An 18350-nucleotide genomic window follows, 5' to 3' on the forward strand; every position below is an offset into this window, starting at 1 on the left:
TGTTTAATCTATTTTCTTTCATCCAGCTTTTCAATTATAACAACATTTTTATCTTAATGCTTTCTTCATGATTTTGTTTAGGTACCAGAATTCAGCTTCTCTCTTCCTATTTCTATGCTTTCTTTTAATTAAAGCATCCTTTGTTGCTTTGTTGTTTTTCTTTTTTAGCTTCTGTGTTTTCATGGCAAGCGCCCCCTCAGCAAGGCTCACTGTGAGTTTTACTTCACCTGATTTCCTTCTCAGCACTCCCAAACTGTTTATCTGCTTCCTTTTTGAAATCACATGGGAATTGCACTGGCTGAGTAATATGTGTGCAGGGGGAACATCACAGGAGCCCTTAGACTCATTGTCTTTCTGAAATCATATACGAACATGCATTTCCCATCAGGGAAACCCATATAGAAATGCAAGGCTGCATCTAGCTACACAGCCAAATTGACAGCCCTAATGCTGGCTGAAGTGTCCAGCAGAAAAGAAATTATATGGGAATGAACAGAAAGGACTTCTGGCCTCTACTCAGTTCTCCCCATTGGTGCTACCCATCCCACTCCTCCGTAGCCCCTCCTATTGCCCTCCATTTCTCATTCCTGGTATGCAGAACTGGCTTCATCTGTGTTCCCTGCACATCACCCATGAATATTTCATCAGGTTCCTGGGATTCCTTCCCAGGGACAGTGGCAAATGGATCCCCATGGCCCAACGTTGTTCCCACCATTTCATGCAGCCTCCCTTGTCAGCTGGAAAATTGATCCTCCGCTAAAACTGAGCTTCCTGTGAAGGGAGTCCAACAGTATTCAATTCAGGTTGTGTGGAAATAAAAATATAACTCAGAAATACACATTTCCAAAGCTTTCCGTCTTGGAAGAAGTAAACTAAGCTATTTCGACAGTTTTGGTCAAAACAGACATTCCCCATCCATAATTGAAAGGGGGATTTAGGTTTGCTGGACTGCCCAAAGTGCTAGCTCTGTTGCTTGTCAGTGCAGCGGTGCTGGGCAGTAGCACTTAGCCTTGTCAGAGCAGGCACATGGGAGAGCCCATGACCCCAGCTGCCCAGCCAGCCTGCCCCTGGTCACACAGGGTTTTGTGTAACATACCACACTCAATACAAGCAAAATATTTACCATGATTGTATTTACAAGGGGTCTGGCTCCCAGGAGAGAGTGAAAGCCTGAAGACCACATCAGGAATGAAATAAAGCACAGTGTTTTGTTGTTGTTGTTGTTCCTGTTTTTTTTTTTTTTTAAATTGCACGCAGAAAGTTTGAAGCCACACAAAAACACTCTTTTGTTGGGGTCAGTGGCCACAAGAATCACTTGAAGCTTTCTGATGAAAGGGAGGATAAATGGTAATTGAACAAAAGCACCGGTTTCCACCAGAAAGCTGCTGTGCTTGCAGCAGGCCCCACAGAGCTGGAGATGCTGGGGCTGCCTGCCAGGAGGTCTCTTCCTCTCCCTGCTCCTGTCTCGTTTGCTCCATCCCTGTAGTGCTGCTGCATCAGTGGCTGCGTGCGGCTGGCTTTTCAGAGCAGCAGGGGGTAGACATAAAAATATATAAGATGCTTTTACGGCTTTCTGGCAGGCAGGGTGCGTGCGGTTTGGGAGCTGGTGCAGTGATGGCACAAAGTGCAGCAGCCTCACACAGAGAGGTGAGAGCAGCGGGGGCCGTGCCATGGGGTGGGAGCAGGGAGATGCAGTGGGCTGGAGACAGATGGAAAAAAGCAGGAAATCCAGCAGCATGAACTGGGAGAGCAGGTGGCCCACAGTTTCTACTGCATGTGCTACCTGGGTCCCCAGCACACTGAAATACGTATTTTACTGAAGCACATAGCTGGCTGGTTTGGCAGCCTCGTCTGGTTATATTCACTGCTTAACCTTCCCCTCAAGTCTCAGTATTTATCTTCCTAGCCAGCCACACCAGTAATAGTCCACTGAAACGAACAGCTTTGGGTTTTCTCTACTTGCCCTGCTTAAGGTTTGGCTCCAGCACTCGTTTTCCATGGGAACTCGCTTCATTTGATCTCGTGAGGCACAGCAGTCTGATGCTGCTGGTGTCCCTCGTTTGTCCTCACGAATCCATGCTGCACTAAGAGCCAGTGTCCAGGCACTGGGTTTTCTCCTACAGATGTGTCATGTTGGGCACTAATGACATTTCTAGAATTTGAGGCTTAGAGCATCTTTCAGCTCATGCTGGGGTGGCTGCTGAGCACTGTTCAGCATCTCCGTAGCTCTTCAACACATGGTAGTATGAATATCTGAAACACAAGTTCCTGCTCTTCTCACTAACCATGAACTGCATGGTGGGGGTGCAGTAAGTGAAGCTGGCAGGACCTGAAGCCTCGGTGATGATCTTTGCTCAATGAAAATTCTGTAAGAAAACCAGCAATGCTGGCAGGAGACGATGCAGGTCCAGGAATTAAGAAGCTGTGTTTTCTGAGCCCTGATTTGGTTGAGGAACCACATTTGTCTAACATGAGGGATAATAATTCTTACATGAGAGGATCTCTTTAAATATTACCTTGTGCATGTGTCGTGCTGTACATGAATACCAAGTGTACATGAATACACCAAGATTTATTCTGGTATGTCTGGACATGAATATAAGTGAAATCTCTGGGAAGTTCAGGCAATTAACACTTGAAAATCTTTGCTTTACAGAGATGTAGTTCAGTATTTATAAGACAGGGCGGATCTGTCCTTGAGGTGCTGGGATTTCAAGTGTGGCCATAACAACAATCCTTGATTTTTCCCTTAAGTATTCTTAAAACCATTCAGGGGCAATCTCTGCCTCATACAAGAGCAATGAAGATACATGTGCTAATTCTTGGCTGCATGCTCTGCTAAAGATGAGTAAGATTCAGATATTGAAGTGTTTTATTGTGGCAAAAAAATAATCCCTTTTTAAAAAACAAATATTTGAAGTGATGCAAACAGAGCCTTACCAGCCATGACTGTAGTAGGTCCTGCCCACAGTAAATCCTATTCCAGCACGTGTGGGAAGAAGCTTGTTCAGAGGGATTTTCCCACACCTTGGAAGCTTGGGAAAGACACATTCAGCCTATAATAAAGTATGAAACCCATACAACCCCCCTCTGACCTGTCTTGTCCTTGCTCTTTTTTTACCCCATCAGTGCCCAAGCTTGGGGTGCCATTGCAGTGTGTTGGCATGGCCCCACATTGCACACACACGGTTAAATTACCCCTGCTCATTCTTTTATGAATGCCTTATCCAGTGTGATTATTTACCACAAGTATCTGCATAAGAAAAGGTGAAAGTGAATCATAAAGAGCATAGCTTAAAGGACATTTAACTTGCAAATCACTAGGTAGGCTTTGTGAAACACCGAAAGTGCAGTTGGTACATTGCCTTGAGCTGTTACTCCTGCTGCTATCACCTGTCATTGCCCCGGTACTATTTGCACATAACCTCTCTTTCAAGTAATACCTGGTAAGCCAAAAAAGATAGCTTGCCCTTGAAAATCAGGCATCATTATTGTGTGCCCCTGCTCTGGATAGGTTACAAATACATAGCCATTTGCAAAGAGCATTTCTCTAATGCATTCTTCCCACATTTTATTAATTCACATGAGGAATAGAAACTTTAAGCAGAATGCCATCTTTGCTGCAGTGAAAGTTAACAGCTTGGTGCACTACCATCTGTTTAAGGGAAAAATAAGTATCAAGCTGATGTTAGGGTTTAATACTATAATGATACTTTACATTGTGTGCCAGTTCTGAAGGCAGAGTCATTTTTTGAGTAGATTGATCTCTTTTGGAGGTGCTGTAGGGCAGCAAAAATGGACAGAATTATTCAGTGTCTTTAGCAGGAAAGACAGGAAATATGTTACATAGGGGGAAAAAAAAAAAAAAAAGACATAGGATGCTTGACAACATAGTCAGCAGAAAAGTCAAGGAAAACAGTGAGCACCTTGCCTCTGGCTGCTGAAGGTGAGATAGCAAGCAAGGGCAGTAACTGGTGAAGTGTAAAATCAGACTGCCAGGAGCTGTGGATGCCACTGTACCACGGCTGCTGGTCTGAAACTTCTGCTGCCTGCCCAAGACCATACTCTTTCTGCTGGAGCTTTTATCTAAATCTCTCCTACCTGCTTCCTGGAAGAAGGAGTGTTCTGTGGCAAGTCCAGAGGTCCCTTCCAGCCCCTACAATTCTGTGGCAAGTCCTCTTTCCCTTCTCTTTGTGCAGTACCCAGCATCATGTTCATAACCACTAACGTTCCTGCAAATGGTAAATTTAATAATGACAGTACTGATCGCTTTCACTTTCTCACTGGTATTGTCTCTTTGACCATGACAGCCAAAAATATGTTTAAATAAAAGCCTGACTGTTTTCATTTAGCTCCCTGACCTTTTGCAATTGAAGTCTCTCCTGCTCCCATCTCAATCAAGGATGACATTCTCCTTCAGTGGTAGATGATTCAAGCAATAAAAATCATATCAACAAGGCTTTACATAGACACAAGGCAAAGCTGGGAAGTTTAGAAAGCTATCTGCAGGGGTTAGTCATGGGCTGAGATTGCTGCTGCTCACATTTTGCCTACAGCTGTCAGTGAAAAGGTATTTGTGGCAGAGGGAGGGAAGAGTGGATGCCATCCTGCAGGTGTCAGGGAGCAGAACCTGCAATGCCAAGCTCTCCCATGGGATGGGAGCAGTCATCCTGCCCACCCACAGGTTTCACCACCATAGTCTGGTAGACTGGGTGCTACATCACATTTGCACATTCTCAGTGCAACTCAGAAGCACTAAGAAGCTTGTAGGAATTTTGGGAAGATAATTTTATTGACTTTTTAATCCAAAATATGATTTATTCTCCAAAGTTGTTCAGATGTTTTTTCAAGAAAGTGAAATAACCAAGGATAGTTTGAATATTTTTCCTCCAATTTTTTTCCCCTGTTGTTTTTCCATAATTCTTTTGTTGTAGAGCAGTATATGGGGAAGGCTCACCAGTGTCATCCACACAGTTAAAATGTGCAAAAAATTTAAATTTAAAATCCGCCAGGGTATTATTGTTATATGTAACCCTTGGGCACTGAAACAGTTAAACAGTGGAACATCCTATTTCACTTGTTGGGAGGTAATGATGCTTGAAAACAATGTTAGCCTTGTATCATTTTTTATCATCAAGGGCTGGGCATCCCAGTTTATATTCATAAAAATGAATATATACTCATTTTATATTTCTCTGCATGAAAAATGATTAACCTATAATGGAAGTTCTCTCTTGTTCTTTAAATGAAAAATTGATGAAAAAAACTTTCCACTGTTTCAGCCAGAATTTAGCCAGAAATAAAAGCATTACAGTCTATTCATAAAAGAAGTAGAAAAGGAAAATGCTTTGCAATACTAAGGGCTTTTCATCTGTTATGAGCGTAGGTGCTAAAATTATGTGTTATGTTGAAAATACAGCTTAACTGTCTGCATACAGTGGGATAACATGAACAAACTTCTCCACACCCCAGGCTGAAACAATGAGGTCAGTTTTGCTATTACTGATTAGCCATTAAAGTCTAACCAAGATATCTTATTGGTATTTGAGAAATTGTTCTTTAAAACCAACAGTTCAGTAGAAACCTGCAGGTGGAACAACTATAAGTAGCATTTGATAGTGTTGATGACCTGAGAGAAGCTTCTGAGTAGAGCTTAGCTTTTGCATGTTGACAGGAATGAAGTAGTTTGGGTTGTGAACGTTGCTGGCAGCCTTGGTTGCAATGGCTGAGACTGGGAAGCTCTCAGTCCTGCAAGAAGGGAACAAGACAAACAGCAGAACCACAGCCTTGGTCTTCAGCAGAGCAGATGATGGCTTGTTCAGGGAGCTGTTGGGCAGGATCTCACAGGGGACTGCCCTGGACAGCATTATGAAGTTTGCAACGCCACACAAAGCAAGACTTGTCCTCTGAAAACCAGGCACATCAGGGAACATAGAGCTACTTTTTGATATAGCAGTGAAAAAGCTAGACAGTGTTTTAGTCATACTCAGGTGACTCAGTTCAACACACAAACAACTGAGTGAGATGTATCAGTCCTGGGTACACAAATCAGGTAAGATGATCTAATGGCCTTATATTTTGTGAATATGAAATAAACAAAAAAAAGTATCACAGAGACCTGCACAGAGTCTTTCTTACCCAGAAAAGGAAATTGAACAGAAAATTATTTATCCTTAATGTCACCTTATCTCCTTGTTTAGTTGATGTATCTAAATCTCCCCCTGCTGAGACAGTTTCTGAGAAAGAGGGGTACGGTGTTTTGTTACCTGTCAACATTTTGCCTGGACAGCTCCTGGTGGATAAGTGATTCCGTTTTTGGAGGTCTTGATGTAGTGCATAAAATTTTTAAATTTGCTTAATTAGGCCATCAACCTGTCCCTTTTAGTGTACCAGTGCAACAACTTAATGACTGAATAAAATACTTTGGGAAAAAATAAGAGACTGTTCGTCTTCCATGTCATTACTTGGAATCCCTTGCACTCCTTAAAGGTCTATTTTCATGGGTGTGGCAGCAAGCAGAAGTGAGTGTCCATGAACCAAAGGAGAGGGCTGTACTATCAGAAGCTATAACTTGAGTGGGATATAATTCCCAGGCTGTCATATGAACAATGGTGAAAGAATATGTTGTGCTTAGGTATAGTTTCTAGTTCATTTACATGCATAACAGCTTTAAATAAGATTTTATATCCACAGATCACATGAAAACATTGATTCCATTATATTAAAATATATTTTATTAATAAATATTTCCCCTCTGTAAACATAACAGGATTTACAAATAAATACACATACGTTTTTATAAGTTACTGTACACATGTGTACATCTCAGCTCCAATTTTTTCTACATCATGCATTAACCTGTCCAAAGTTTTACAATGCAAGATTAGACAAAGCTCGCAAAATTTTATTATAAAAGTCGAACACAGAGTTTACCAACTGTTTTTTTCCATGTGTGTCTTTAGATCTTCAGCATTTTTATCTCATTGAAAAGCTGTGAATTTATATGAGTTTTTGGTATATCACTCCTTTGCAGGATGTCACCAACATCTTCCCACTTATATCTTCTGTCAAAAATTTTCTATCCAATCATCTAAAAGCTTAAAGTGAGTAACAGTGCAGTATTCAGCTTAGCAATAGGCATGTGATATACCTTTTTCCAGCTCTGCTGCTACCTCTAACAGTCTTTTCATTTGCATCCCTCAACTGTAAGCCTGTCAGCACAGGGACTTACCTTACTTGCTCTAGCTCTACACTGCAGAAATAAAGATCTAGATGATTCAGCATGCCAAGTTTCACACAGGCTGCATGCTTTGTCTCAGTCTCTCCTGATGATAGCTGCACAGCAAAATTTCCTGTCTCCTATACATTTCATTTTCCCATGAAATTACGGCGCTATGGTTTCTTGACTAAACCTGAACTCAAGGCTCCTAGTGCTAAAAGCCTTGCAGGCAATGCACATCACTGCTCCAGCCTAAGTGCCTGAATTTGTTCCTCTCCCCAACCCCACCCCTAAAAATTTGGGTGGGCTAATTTGAGCTGGCAGTTCTGTCGTATTCTGGCTGTGCTTTAATTCTGTTATGTCTCCTGCTGGTATGTGTAATTTTACCCTGCCTCTTGGATTGTCCACTGAAGCTGCTCTGGCTGTGCATGTTCACAACTTCTTCAATGTTTCTGTGAGTAGTGAACTTTTGCTTTCTCTCTGGATACTAACACAGTCATTATCACACCACTACTGCTGGGAAAAATGCCTGACCTGCCACAAGGTAGCAGGAAGCAAGTGGTAGGACCAGCAGAGACCTGCTAAAAAATTTCAAACCACAGCAGGGCTACCATGAATGAGGTGCCAGCAAGGCAACGGGAAGTGCAGTGTAAAATATGAGTCAATGTACTCAAACCTGGTTCTGGGGTAAAGATACACCCTAATCTAAAAGAAGCCATATCAAACCTGCAACCACTCCTCACAATGGATCAAGTGTGCTGGATTTGCATACAGCCAAATCATCTGACAGATCACAACTATTAGCCAAACCTCATAATTGTTCTCAGGTTTAGCAAATACTTCTTCACAAAGTGAATAGATGATTTGCAACAGAAAACTGTGCATCTTATAAGCCTTCCTTTACCCTTATTTACTGACAGAAATTAGGTTAATGACGATAACTACTCCACTACTGGCTGTTCGAACATATTTATATTTCTACTTCTGTCGAACTTTGACAAAGCTCTGAATTATGCATTCACAAAAGAAGAGTGCATACTAACAAGGATGAACAGAACCATATTCAACCATAAGGAAAGGAGATATCCTTATGAATTTCACTTTTACATATACACCAACAATAAATTTCACCTACAAAGGATTATGGCAATAGAATAGTTATGGCCAAAACAAATGCATTTAAATCATCAGCGGCTCTCACTAAAATGTAACAAACAAGCAAACAATGTCAGGAACTGAAGAAGTTCCTCTGCTTGACAGTCTTGTGTTTTTTCTCTTCTGAGAAGATGCCCCAGCATTAAATGAAATACAGAATTAATGAGTATCTCAGTAATTTCTAAACAGAATAAGAGTGTAAAAGTGCAAGTTTACTTCTCAAATGCTCCTTCCCAAGGAGGTTGTCAGTCTAAACAAATGCAAGATTTTCATTTGAGAAAATACGTTTATAATTTATGAACTAGGGTTTTTTGTTGGTTTTCTTTTTCTGAATACTCACTTGAGGAACAAATCTGACATGATTATTAAAATTAAAGTTAAAAACACATAAGTAACAGCCTGAGTTTAGACAGCAGGCAAATAAGAGATGTGAAGATCTCTAAAGATCTCTAGTCTTCCCATTGATTCCAAAATAGTGAGGCAAATAGCCATGGGAAAAAAAAAAAACAAAAACAAAAAAACAAACCAAAACAAAAACTGAAGTAGTTTTAATAACTTACTACAGCAACTGGCTCATTAGCAATGATGAAAATGTGTTTGGGAGGGATTTATTTGATCATGGAAAAACAACAGAAGTCTTTTAATTAAGTTCCAGAAAAGTCATTTTCAGTGCCTAAGATTGCCTCAGAAGCACCACTGTTCTGCCCGTGCAGTTTTTATGTAAGATTTTGTGTGAACTACAAAACATGCTTCTAAAATAGCTGTTTCCTGTAGGAAACAGGAAATAGATGGAATGTATATGAATACCTGAAACAGAATTAACAGCTACAGTCTCAGCCCTGGATCATTTTACATTTCACCAGTTCCAGTTCTTTTTTTACCATCCCATAGCTACCTGGGTTTGGCCCCATGAAAGGCTGTTTATCCATAATGCACCTTTAATTTAAAAGCTATTTTTATATTTCACAGTGTAACATAATCAAAGGGTTAAATGTGTTCTCTGCAGCTCATCTCTTAATGCATGAAAACACCTCCCCACCATACTGCTTAACTTTGTCTTTGCTCTACCTCAAAACAGCTAACATCTCCTTCCCCATCCTCCTTCTGCCTTCAGCCAGCAGTTCTTCCACGCTTAACTCCCCAGTCCCATCTTCCTCATGGCAGGAGCGTTCTTGATCATGTACTTTCTTCACAAATACACTCTTACCTACCACATAAGAATAAGAGCTGCTTTTGCCTCTCCACTACCCATTTGAAACTGGTCTTGCAGATAAAGGGAGAGAAGCATTTCAAACACATCATCTAGCATTACTGTCCTTTCATCCTGCACATACAGTTTAGCTCCCTTGCTTGTATGTTCCCTTTTATTGAGTTGTTTATCACCTGTTCATCATCTTTTAATGGTTTATAAATAGATCGTCTCTAAAACATTTCTGAAGGCAAACGCTTTAGTCTTTCCTTCTTTTTTTTCCTGATTCTGAATGTGCATAGTTGCAACTGACCACTCATTTTGAGCAATTACTGTCATTACTCATGCTGAATAGTAATAAGGCCTAATAACTTAAATACAACCATTCTGCTAAATAAACTGCTACTTACCATGTGAAAAAAAATACTAGAGTACAGTCTCACGTATCCTAAATAGAGACTTCCAGAAAAAAAGCAATGATGGAACACAGTATTTAGCAAGACTAAGTTAAATGCAGAATTACAAAAAATAGTGCATTTGCTAAAGCACTGGAAAAGGACAACCAATCTCCAGAGATCGTATTAACTAAAAAGAAAGATGCAACTTCTATTACAGATTCAGTGAAAAGCAGATGTTATTGAAATAAATGACTATTCACTGTCAGAAATTTGCAAACGATCTTTTCTCACAGAATGCAATAGACCGCTCAGTAATTCCTTGAATACATGACTTTACCAGGTGGACTCCAGGGAGAACGCACTTCCTCCCCACAGGCAGCCTGGAGCTTCTTTTGCTTCCTCTCAAGCTGCTCTCTCCTCTCTGTCTTTTTCTAAGGAAGAAAAAAATGTTGTATGAAAAAAAGAACTCTACCAATGGAAAAGCCAGAATTATTGCTACACCTTTCTTGGATAAAATGAGAAGTTAACACACAATAGAGATTTGCCTTTTGGAGCTTAGCACATCCTGCTTAGGGATTCAGTCATGCACATTGCACAATACAACACAGAGGCTGCACACTTGATGTCGCTTACAATTAAGGTGACAGTCCCAAGGATGAGCTGGCTTTGTGCACTAGCTAAACAAAAAATGCAACAGAAGGCCTAGTGGATTAGGTATTGTATTTGTCTTGCATGTATTAGTCTCATCTTAATATTTCTTTTAAAAGGGTACTTACACAGTGCTAAATATCTCTCATTACATTAATTTTGATGCATCTGTGTAACTTTCTGTACTTATTAAATCACACTTGCCATGAGCTAATCTGGGAAGTAAACAATTATAAACAAACCTCCATCCATTTTATAAACATTGTAAGGTTCTGATGATATTTTCTATTGTTTCAAACAGCAGTGGTGAGTTAGGATGATGAAGGATAAGCAATACTTGCAATGGTATTTTTGTGCCTGCTTAAAAATAATAGTAAATAATTGCTAATTAGTTTCTGAATAATAGGTCTCTTGAATATCATTAGTTAATGTCTTATATTGTTCTGTTCTACATAAAATAAGTGTTCTTCTTTGTAAAAATACCTGCCATTTCATTGTTGTGGAGACCAAAAATTTAAGAGTGCATCTACCTTGGCAATTTAGTATACTGGAGAGTTCTTTACAGGTGCAAATTTTCCTTTTATCACACTTGTAGGTTTGTGGAGTGTGCATGAGCACACCACTTCCTGGCTTAAGGAATATTTCCCTCTTGGTGGAACGAAGGTTGACATTATGAATCAGAACATCACTTAGGAGTGTCCCATTACACAGGTGGATAAAAAGGTCCTTGAGCTGTTGGCTTTCTAGCACACAAACAGTGCATGCCTAGGAACAGCAGATGGCATACACACCATTGGTAATAAAGATGCACTGTGGATATGCAGGCTTAAAATCTTAATCAATTTGCCAAATCCAACCTTGGTTCTTTCCTCTGTTGCAACCTATCAGCCAGTATTTTGAAGCACCATCGAAGCTTAATATTTTCACATGTGAACTACATTGCTGTGGAAGTACTGCTCCTTGAAGAAAGTGGCACTCTTAGATAACCCACGATCCCATCCCTCTGAGGGACACTGCAAGATCCCATGATCCTGGCAGAGTCTTTCTGTTATTCATAATTGAGAAAAGAAATAGTGATGTTACTGCAGCTAAAGGAAGAGACTAGCAAACGGTGGTAGAGGAGTTATTGTAAAAGAGCTTGAGAGGAATTTTTCCTTATTTTATACATATACACCATTCAAACTTACTAATGCTAGCTACAATTGTGACATGTACAAAAATGTAAGAGTACAACATACACTAAAATATCAGCCCTATCAGTATGTTTTTAAACAAAGACCTTAATGCCTTTGTTAACATGAAGACACAATTCAGTTAGGAATATCTATCTGGTCTGGCTAAATCAACACACAATGATTTCATGTTTTTACTAGTAAAGCTGATTATAAGCAAGGCACGGTTTGCATGGAGAAGTAATGCCCTTTACTAAAACAAGTGATACAGAACTGCCAGTCTGCTAAATAATATTCTCTCTCTGTACAAACTCTATCTTCCTGGGTTATAAGGGATAATTGAGACAAACTGGGCTCAAGCAGCACCATAAGATTCTGACTCCTCTTTCTAGATACGTTTCAGACATTCTTAAAGGGAACTGCTTAGCACCCTAAACAGAAATGAATCTGCATTATCAGTGATATTTCTCAAAAAAAGATGAAAATATATGTGAGCTTTGGAAGCATATTCTCTATAATGGAAGAATATTCTCTACAACGGAACACGTATGATTCATGCTCCTGTTTGGTGTATTTGCACATATCCTGCATATGTACTTTTACAAACATTTAATCTTATTCTACCAATCTTAGAATCTGGATCTGTATTTGACATTCAAAGAGACATTAGAACAAGTAATTGGAAATTCATTAAAAATAAGACTTATTGTATCAGTAGTGGTAATTACATGAGAAATAATGTCTTAAAAGTATGCATATTTCATGTTTATAAAGCACTCTTTACTGAATACATGTTGCACAACCGATTCATGTAGGAAAACGCCAAACCAAAGGTGAAGCATACACTCACCCAGGAAGGGACTTAAGGTTGGTTTGGATTTTTTAAATCACGTCTCTGTTTTATATACTTGGATTTGAAGATCCCATGTTCATGAATGAATCTTGATGCTAAGCAGAGAGTCTTGGGTTAAGTTAGCTGTTTTTTTTTTTTAAAGATAAATTTGACAGGAAGCCTTGCTGACTTCTTCCCTGCCTTCAACACACACCACGCTTTTTAAGTTCTCATCCTGGCCACAGTTCACATCTTCACAAGACATAATAAGTGATATAAATCTTCCCTAATACAATAAATAAAAGGTTATTTGCACTAATGAGAGAAGAGCAAAAGAAATTTTGCAAGATGAAAACTAGAACTACAGTTTGTCATACAGCAGATGAAGTTGATTGGATTGATTTCTCTGTTTAAAATTTTTCACTCAATAGCCTGGTAAGAGGAATACATTTTTCACTTAGAAAATTCTGGGAAGATCAGGTTTGTTAGCAGTGTGACTGTCACATAATAACTGAATTTTAGATAGTACAGAAGACTTACAACATTTTAATATTATTCCTCTAACAGCCATATTTCAAACATATTGCAATACCAGGAGATTAAGATTCCAATATAGAAAGTATTTTCAGATAGATCTTATTAAACCACATGAAATGAATAACTCACATTAGCTGTTTGTAACCAAGAAAAACAACAATTCCATTAGACTCATCCAATACAATATCACTTCTTGATGTTTTTTAACAGTGTTAGAGTGCCAAAAATTTATGTGTTGAGCATACTCAACCTCAAGGTAAAATTTCAAACTTCTAGGAAATCATAACCTTACTGTATTGATTTTCAAGAACTGTAAATCTGAAAGAATGCAGAGCAGCACTACTTCTCAACAATTCAACTAGGTTAACCAAGTACAACGGAGAACATAACACATTTAGGATACTCACTTTTTTCTAGGTTCTTACAAAAAAAGCATTTAATGATTAACATCTAAAAAAATCCATCATAATAAACTTTCTACATGATTCTCCTGTATGTTCCACTTCTCAGACTAGGTGCATGTCAATGACAAATGTCAGACACTGGTAGTAAAAGTAAAAAGTACTAAGTAAAAGTAATCATTTAATCAAGAAATACATCTAGATTGGCTTGAAGACTACTTGATGACTAGTAAGAGGCAAATATTATGAAAGAAATAAAATTAAAAAAAAAATCAGAAGCTTAACCTTTCTCAGCAATACTAAAGTATCTCAGCTCAAGATTATCCTTTTTATGTTATGATTCTACACATTAATAGCCTTTTTCAGGGCATTCGTTTTCATGCCTTAAAAAAATGAATCTTCTCTATTAAATTGAGTTATCAAAGATCGACACAATGTCCTCTAAAAGTATCTGTAACAGAATTTCCATTATCATAACAGCAGAATGTTTCTTATAGAACTTACAAGGAGGTTTTAAAACTTCTGCTTTACCCATGCATTATGATCAACACTCGGTTCAGGAAATTTGAGGATGAATTCACACATTTATTTCTGCTGAACTGCTAATGAACAAAAGATAATAGAATACTTCCCACTGTATTACTCTTATTTTATTTCCCTTCAAACAAAAATCCCTTATTTTAAAGAATACATTTAAGACTCTCAAAATCCTGCCCTCCTAGATTTGACAACAGTTTATCAACCTGCATGCAAATATCATCTGCACTCTCTTGATAATAAATTGATAACTTTACAAGTGTTTCTCTCTGCAGTTCATTGAAGGTGTGTATCTTCTCTGTTACTATACAAAGTGAAATATTATTCCAGCCAAGGAACATAAGGAACAGAGTCATTGCTGATATGCTATTTGAAATAAAGGTGTGTTAGCTGCAAAGCAAACAGAACAATCTCATCTATCACCAGAGAAAAAAGCAAAAAATCTACTTGAAACTCTTGAAAAGACATTTTTTTTTTTATAGTCTACCAATGGTTTAAATGAGCATGTGTAAGGATCTCAAGCCAGCTGAGTTGCAGGATCCTATTCTTATGAATGGTAACAGAGCCCTTATGTACCGGATATATGCCAGAAATCACAAGGAAGAGAGATAATGGAAGAAATGCTCTCAAACTAAGAAAACTTTGGAAGTCAACATGATGGATGACTGTGGCTTAGGCTGAGGATGGAAAATGCAGATTTTTCTTTAACTAGCAAGTCACACATATTTAAGAAAGTATATGCAAAGAATATTAGCAATCTCTGCTCTAGTTTGCCTTTCTATTGCAAGGAAAAAAATATTGCCTTATTGTTGGGACTGGACTACCAGATTAGTTTACTGCTTAACAACTAGGAATAAAACATACTGTTATAGGGAAAATATAATTGGCAACATTAGAATTTTGCACTTTCTAGTCAATAAAAATAATCTCAAACCTCAGTGTAACTGCTTTTATCAGTTCAAGGATTCCCCACTCTAAATGTTGCCTTGAAGGCAAATGCCTACACTGCTGCAGCTGGCAGTGCTGCTAGGTTTTGCTGGTTTTGCGCTGTAGTGAGCTGGCAATTCAGAGACAGCTTCTCCTGACATGGAATGGAAGAAAAGACTATGAAATTCAAAACTCTAAGTCATGTAGGTAGGAAGAATATATTTTCCATGTAAGCTAAAGATCAAGCACACCGTATTTTATCATTTTGTTCAAGAGTATCTGAGGACTAGCTATGTAATACTGCCATCATCTGGCCTCTTGTAACAGCATGAAACAGCAAGAATATTACATTACCATATAAAAGTATTCACACTCATTACTACATTATTATTTTTTTTTTTACATAGCGAAAAAAAAAATAAATTACCAGCCATCTTTCATATTCTTCAATAGCCTTTTTATCTTTTTCGTCCTTCTTTGTCTGTTGTATTTCTTGCTTTCTTCTCTCTAGGATTTTTTCTGCCTTCTTTTGTTTTATATATTCTTCCTTTTTTTCATTCCTGTTTAGTGAGAAAGAAGAATAGGAGATCACTGTGTAAGTCTAAATCCTGTATCTGTGACTGATTAACTAAACTGAGTCCAAAGAGATATTTTACGCATTTAATAACAGATCAAGAATATACATATATATTTATAAATCTTTGATGTCTGTTTTCATGTAATTTAAGACCAAAATTTAAATGAAACTATTATTCTACCTACTATGGCATCGTTTTCTCTATACTACTTTCCCCCTTATCTGGTATCATATAAAAATTAGATTTAAAAGTTCTGCAGGTAATACAGTAAATTGAACTCAGTCTCTGAAAACTCTTGGCTTGTAAAACTAACAAAGAATTCCTTCAGCAGACACATCTCACTTGCTTTTGAATTCAGTTACATTCATGCAATTTATTCCAAAAACTTCTTCCTTCCTATTGCTTACTAATGAAGCATGAGACTAGTCACACAAGACATCGTACTACTTGGTGAATCTTACTTCTCAGTTGTAGTACCTCTGCCTGGGCTGAGTCTTTTGGGGAAGAAATTATTTACGTTACTAAAACAAAAGAAGCTGTAGAATGTGTTCTCACTGAGATTGTGCTTGCTCACTGAGATTGAAAAGCCTCATCCCAAGCAAGCCATTGTTTCCCAGTCACAAGCACATCAAGCACTCACAGAAGACCTACTGCATTTATAAGCAAAGGTTCTGGAAACTGATATGCCAAAACTCAAAGGTAGTACCATTTTTCAACTGCTGATACGTTGTCTTTCTTTTTTTCTTCAACCAATTCCTCTTCTTTCCTCTTCCTGATTCTTTCAGACTGTTTTTCCTTTCTGCTTTGCTCTCTTAAATATTCTGTTTTTCTTTCTTTCCATTTTTCAAATGCCTAAAGAAAATCAAGGATTCATCAGAAATCTTCCCCCTCATCTTTTTGTCAATGCTCTCCTCACTTACACTGGATTAATATTTTTGGTATTTCTTCATGTTCAAATTTTGGAATATTTGTTTGTTACGTTGCTCAGAAGGGCATTGCTCATTATATCTAAAAAGCACGTTATTTTCCCTACTACACAACAGTTCTTTGCCAATGCATTTATATGGAGTTTATTTTGTATTTAGCTAATAGAATCCAGATACAGAGAAATGCTTGCCTGTGTACAAATGTTTGTACATTAAATATTTCCAACAGAACATTAAATATTTCCAACAGAATGGAATCTCACCATATTTTCTTCAAAGATTAACTATGCTCAGATTTTAGAATCCAGTTCATTCCATCTCTTGCTGGATTAACCAGAATTATTATCAGCAATTTCCTGAACTATATCTGAACCACCTTTATGTACATATTTCACATTACCTTCTGTGCTGCTTCCATTTTCTCTGCATTCTGTTCTTCTGCTTTCTTTCTCTTAAGTTCTTCGAGCTTCTTTTTTTCACTTAACTTCTTTGCTTCTTTTGCTTTCATCGCTTTCCAGGCTTCAAAAGATGCAATTGCTTCCTTTCTTTTAATATCTTCTTTCTAGATTGAAAATAACATTCTACATTTAAATATGCTTAAATATAAAATATATATATATCTGTAGTTGAAAAGTATGCTTTAAACTCATTCTCAAGTGTAGGATTAGATTCAGCAATAAAGAAATGGATTTGTAGAAAACATTCCAAGTAACACTCAAATTTAGACTATATAGACTTTTCTATGCTCATTTTTAACTTAACTCACTCAAATTATACAAATGACTTTTGCAAAATGTGTAGAAGAACATGAAATACGTATTGAATACTTAAAATGCAAACATATTAAATACTTAAAAACCCAATCTAACAACTGTATATGTAAAATGTAGGTAAGAATCTTTTGGGATAGGGAGCAAACTCATTTTCCACCAGAAGATATGTTAAAATGTAATGTGTGAAAGGTTGAGTATCCCAAGGTCATTGCAAACAAACCTGAAACTTGATCTAATTAATTTAAGAAGAACACTTTTAACATCCCTGGTGCAAAGGTGTAGGGAAGCATTAGCCACACACCCTTTCACACAACCATAACAATCAGGACATTAGAATCAGTTTCTAATTGGAAACATTGTTTCCAATTAGAGAAAACCAGAGGCCTTACAGTAGCAGACTGATGTAATTAGACACAAAGCACAGGTAAATATACTTCAGAGAATGATAGCTTGTCAAATTCTCCTTAAACATGAGTGTAAACAAACCTTTTCAGTATCGATCCTCAGATTTTCAGCTTTTTTCTTTTCATTTCTCTTTAATTCCAGTAGTAAAGCTCTTTTCTTTTCCAGCCAATTCTGTAAGAATATTAGAAGACTTTTACACTTTTAAAGTGTTTTTAAGCTGTAACTAAAGATGTTCGGTTAAAACAGATGAATATTATTAGAGCAGCACCAATATAATGACAACCAGAATCACTCCCAGTTCTTCCATGTGCTACTTTAGCAATCACCACACATGGAAAAGTAAGACATGGTTCAAATTAAACTATTTTAAGGACCTTCATGACAGATTTTTTTTGGTGTGATTTTTTTTCATGTTAAGTAAAGTCTAAGGTTCTACAATGATTGCTACAAACGTGAAAAACCTTAAAGATCTTTAATAAAATCTCTTAAAAACATCAACTAGATGTAAGCATTAAAAAAAAAAAAGAAAAAAGAAATATGGAATATTCTTATTACTCGGGATACAGGATTATTGTTTAGATTTATTGTCTCTCTTGCAAATACATGTAACTGAAGAGTCCAACAAAGTCTAACTGGGAAGAGTGAGACTCCAG

At 37.7% G+C, this 18350-nt stretch overlaps 1 protein-coding gene across 8 annotated transcripts in view; it reads right to left on the reverse strand.

Annotated features, from left to right (window-relative positions):
• Positions 1-6711: 6711 nt before the first annotated feature.
• MAP9 (microtubule associated protein 9) overlaps positions 6712-18350 on the reverse strand; it is a 41254-nt gene continuing 29615 nt past the window's right edge. For 7 of the 8 annotated variants that reach the window (XM_068681045.1, XM_068681046.1, XM_068681043.1 and 4 more), the window contains 6 exons: positions 17779-17868; positions 16920-17081; positions 16300-16445; positions 15443-15575; positions 10299-10392; positions 6712-9581 (listed from right to left, as the gene is read on the reverse strand). In XM_068681045.1, coding sequence (XP_068537146.1) covers positions 9439-9581; positions 10299-10392; positions 15443-15575; positions 16300-16445; positions 16920-17081; positions 17779-17868 — 768 coding nt within the window. In that variant the 3' untranslated portion in view covers positions 6712-9438. Of the gene's footprint in view, positions 9582-10040; positions 10393-15442; positions 15576-16299; positions 16446-16919; positions 17082-17778; positions 17869-18350 lie in introns of those variants that run through there. The other variant, XM_068681042.1, reaches the window with a different exon arrangement.

Source organism: Anas acuta, chromosome 4 (assembly GCF_963932015.1).
Source record: "Anas acuta chromosome 4, bAnaAcu1.1, whole genome shotgun sequence".
NCBI classification, from domain to species: domain Eukaryota; kingdom Metazoa; phylum Chordata; class Aves; order Anseriformes; family Anatidae; genus Anas; species Anas acuta.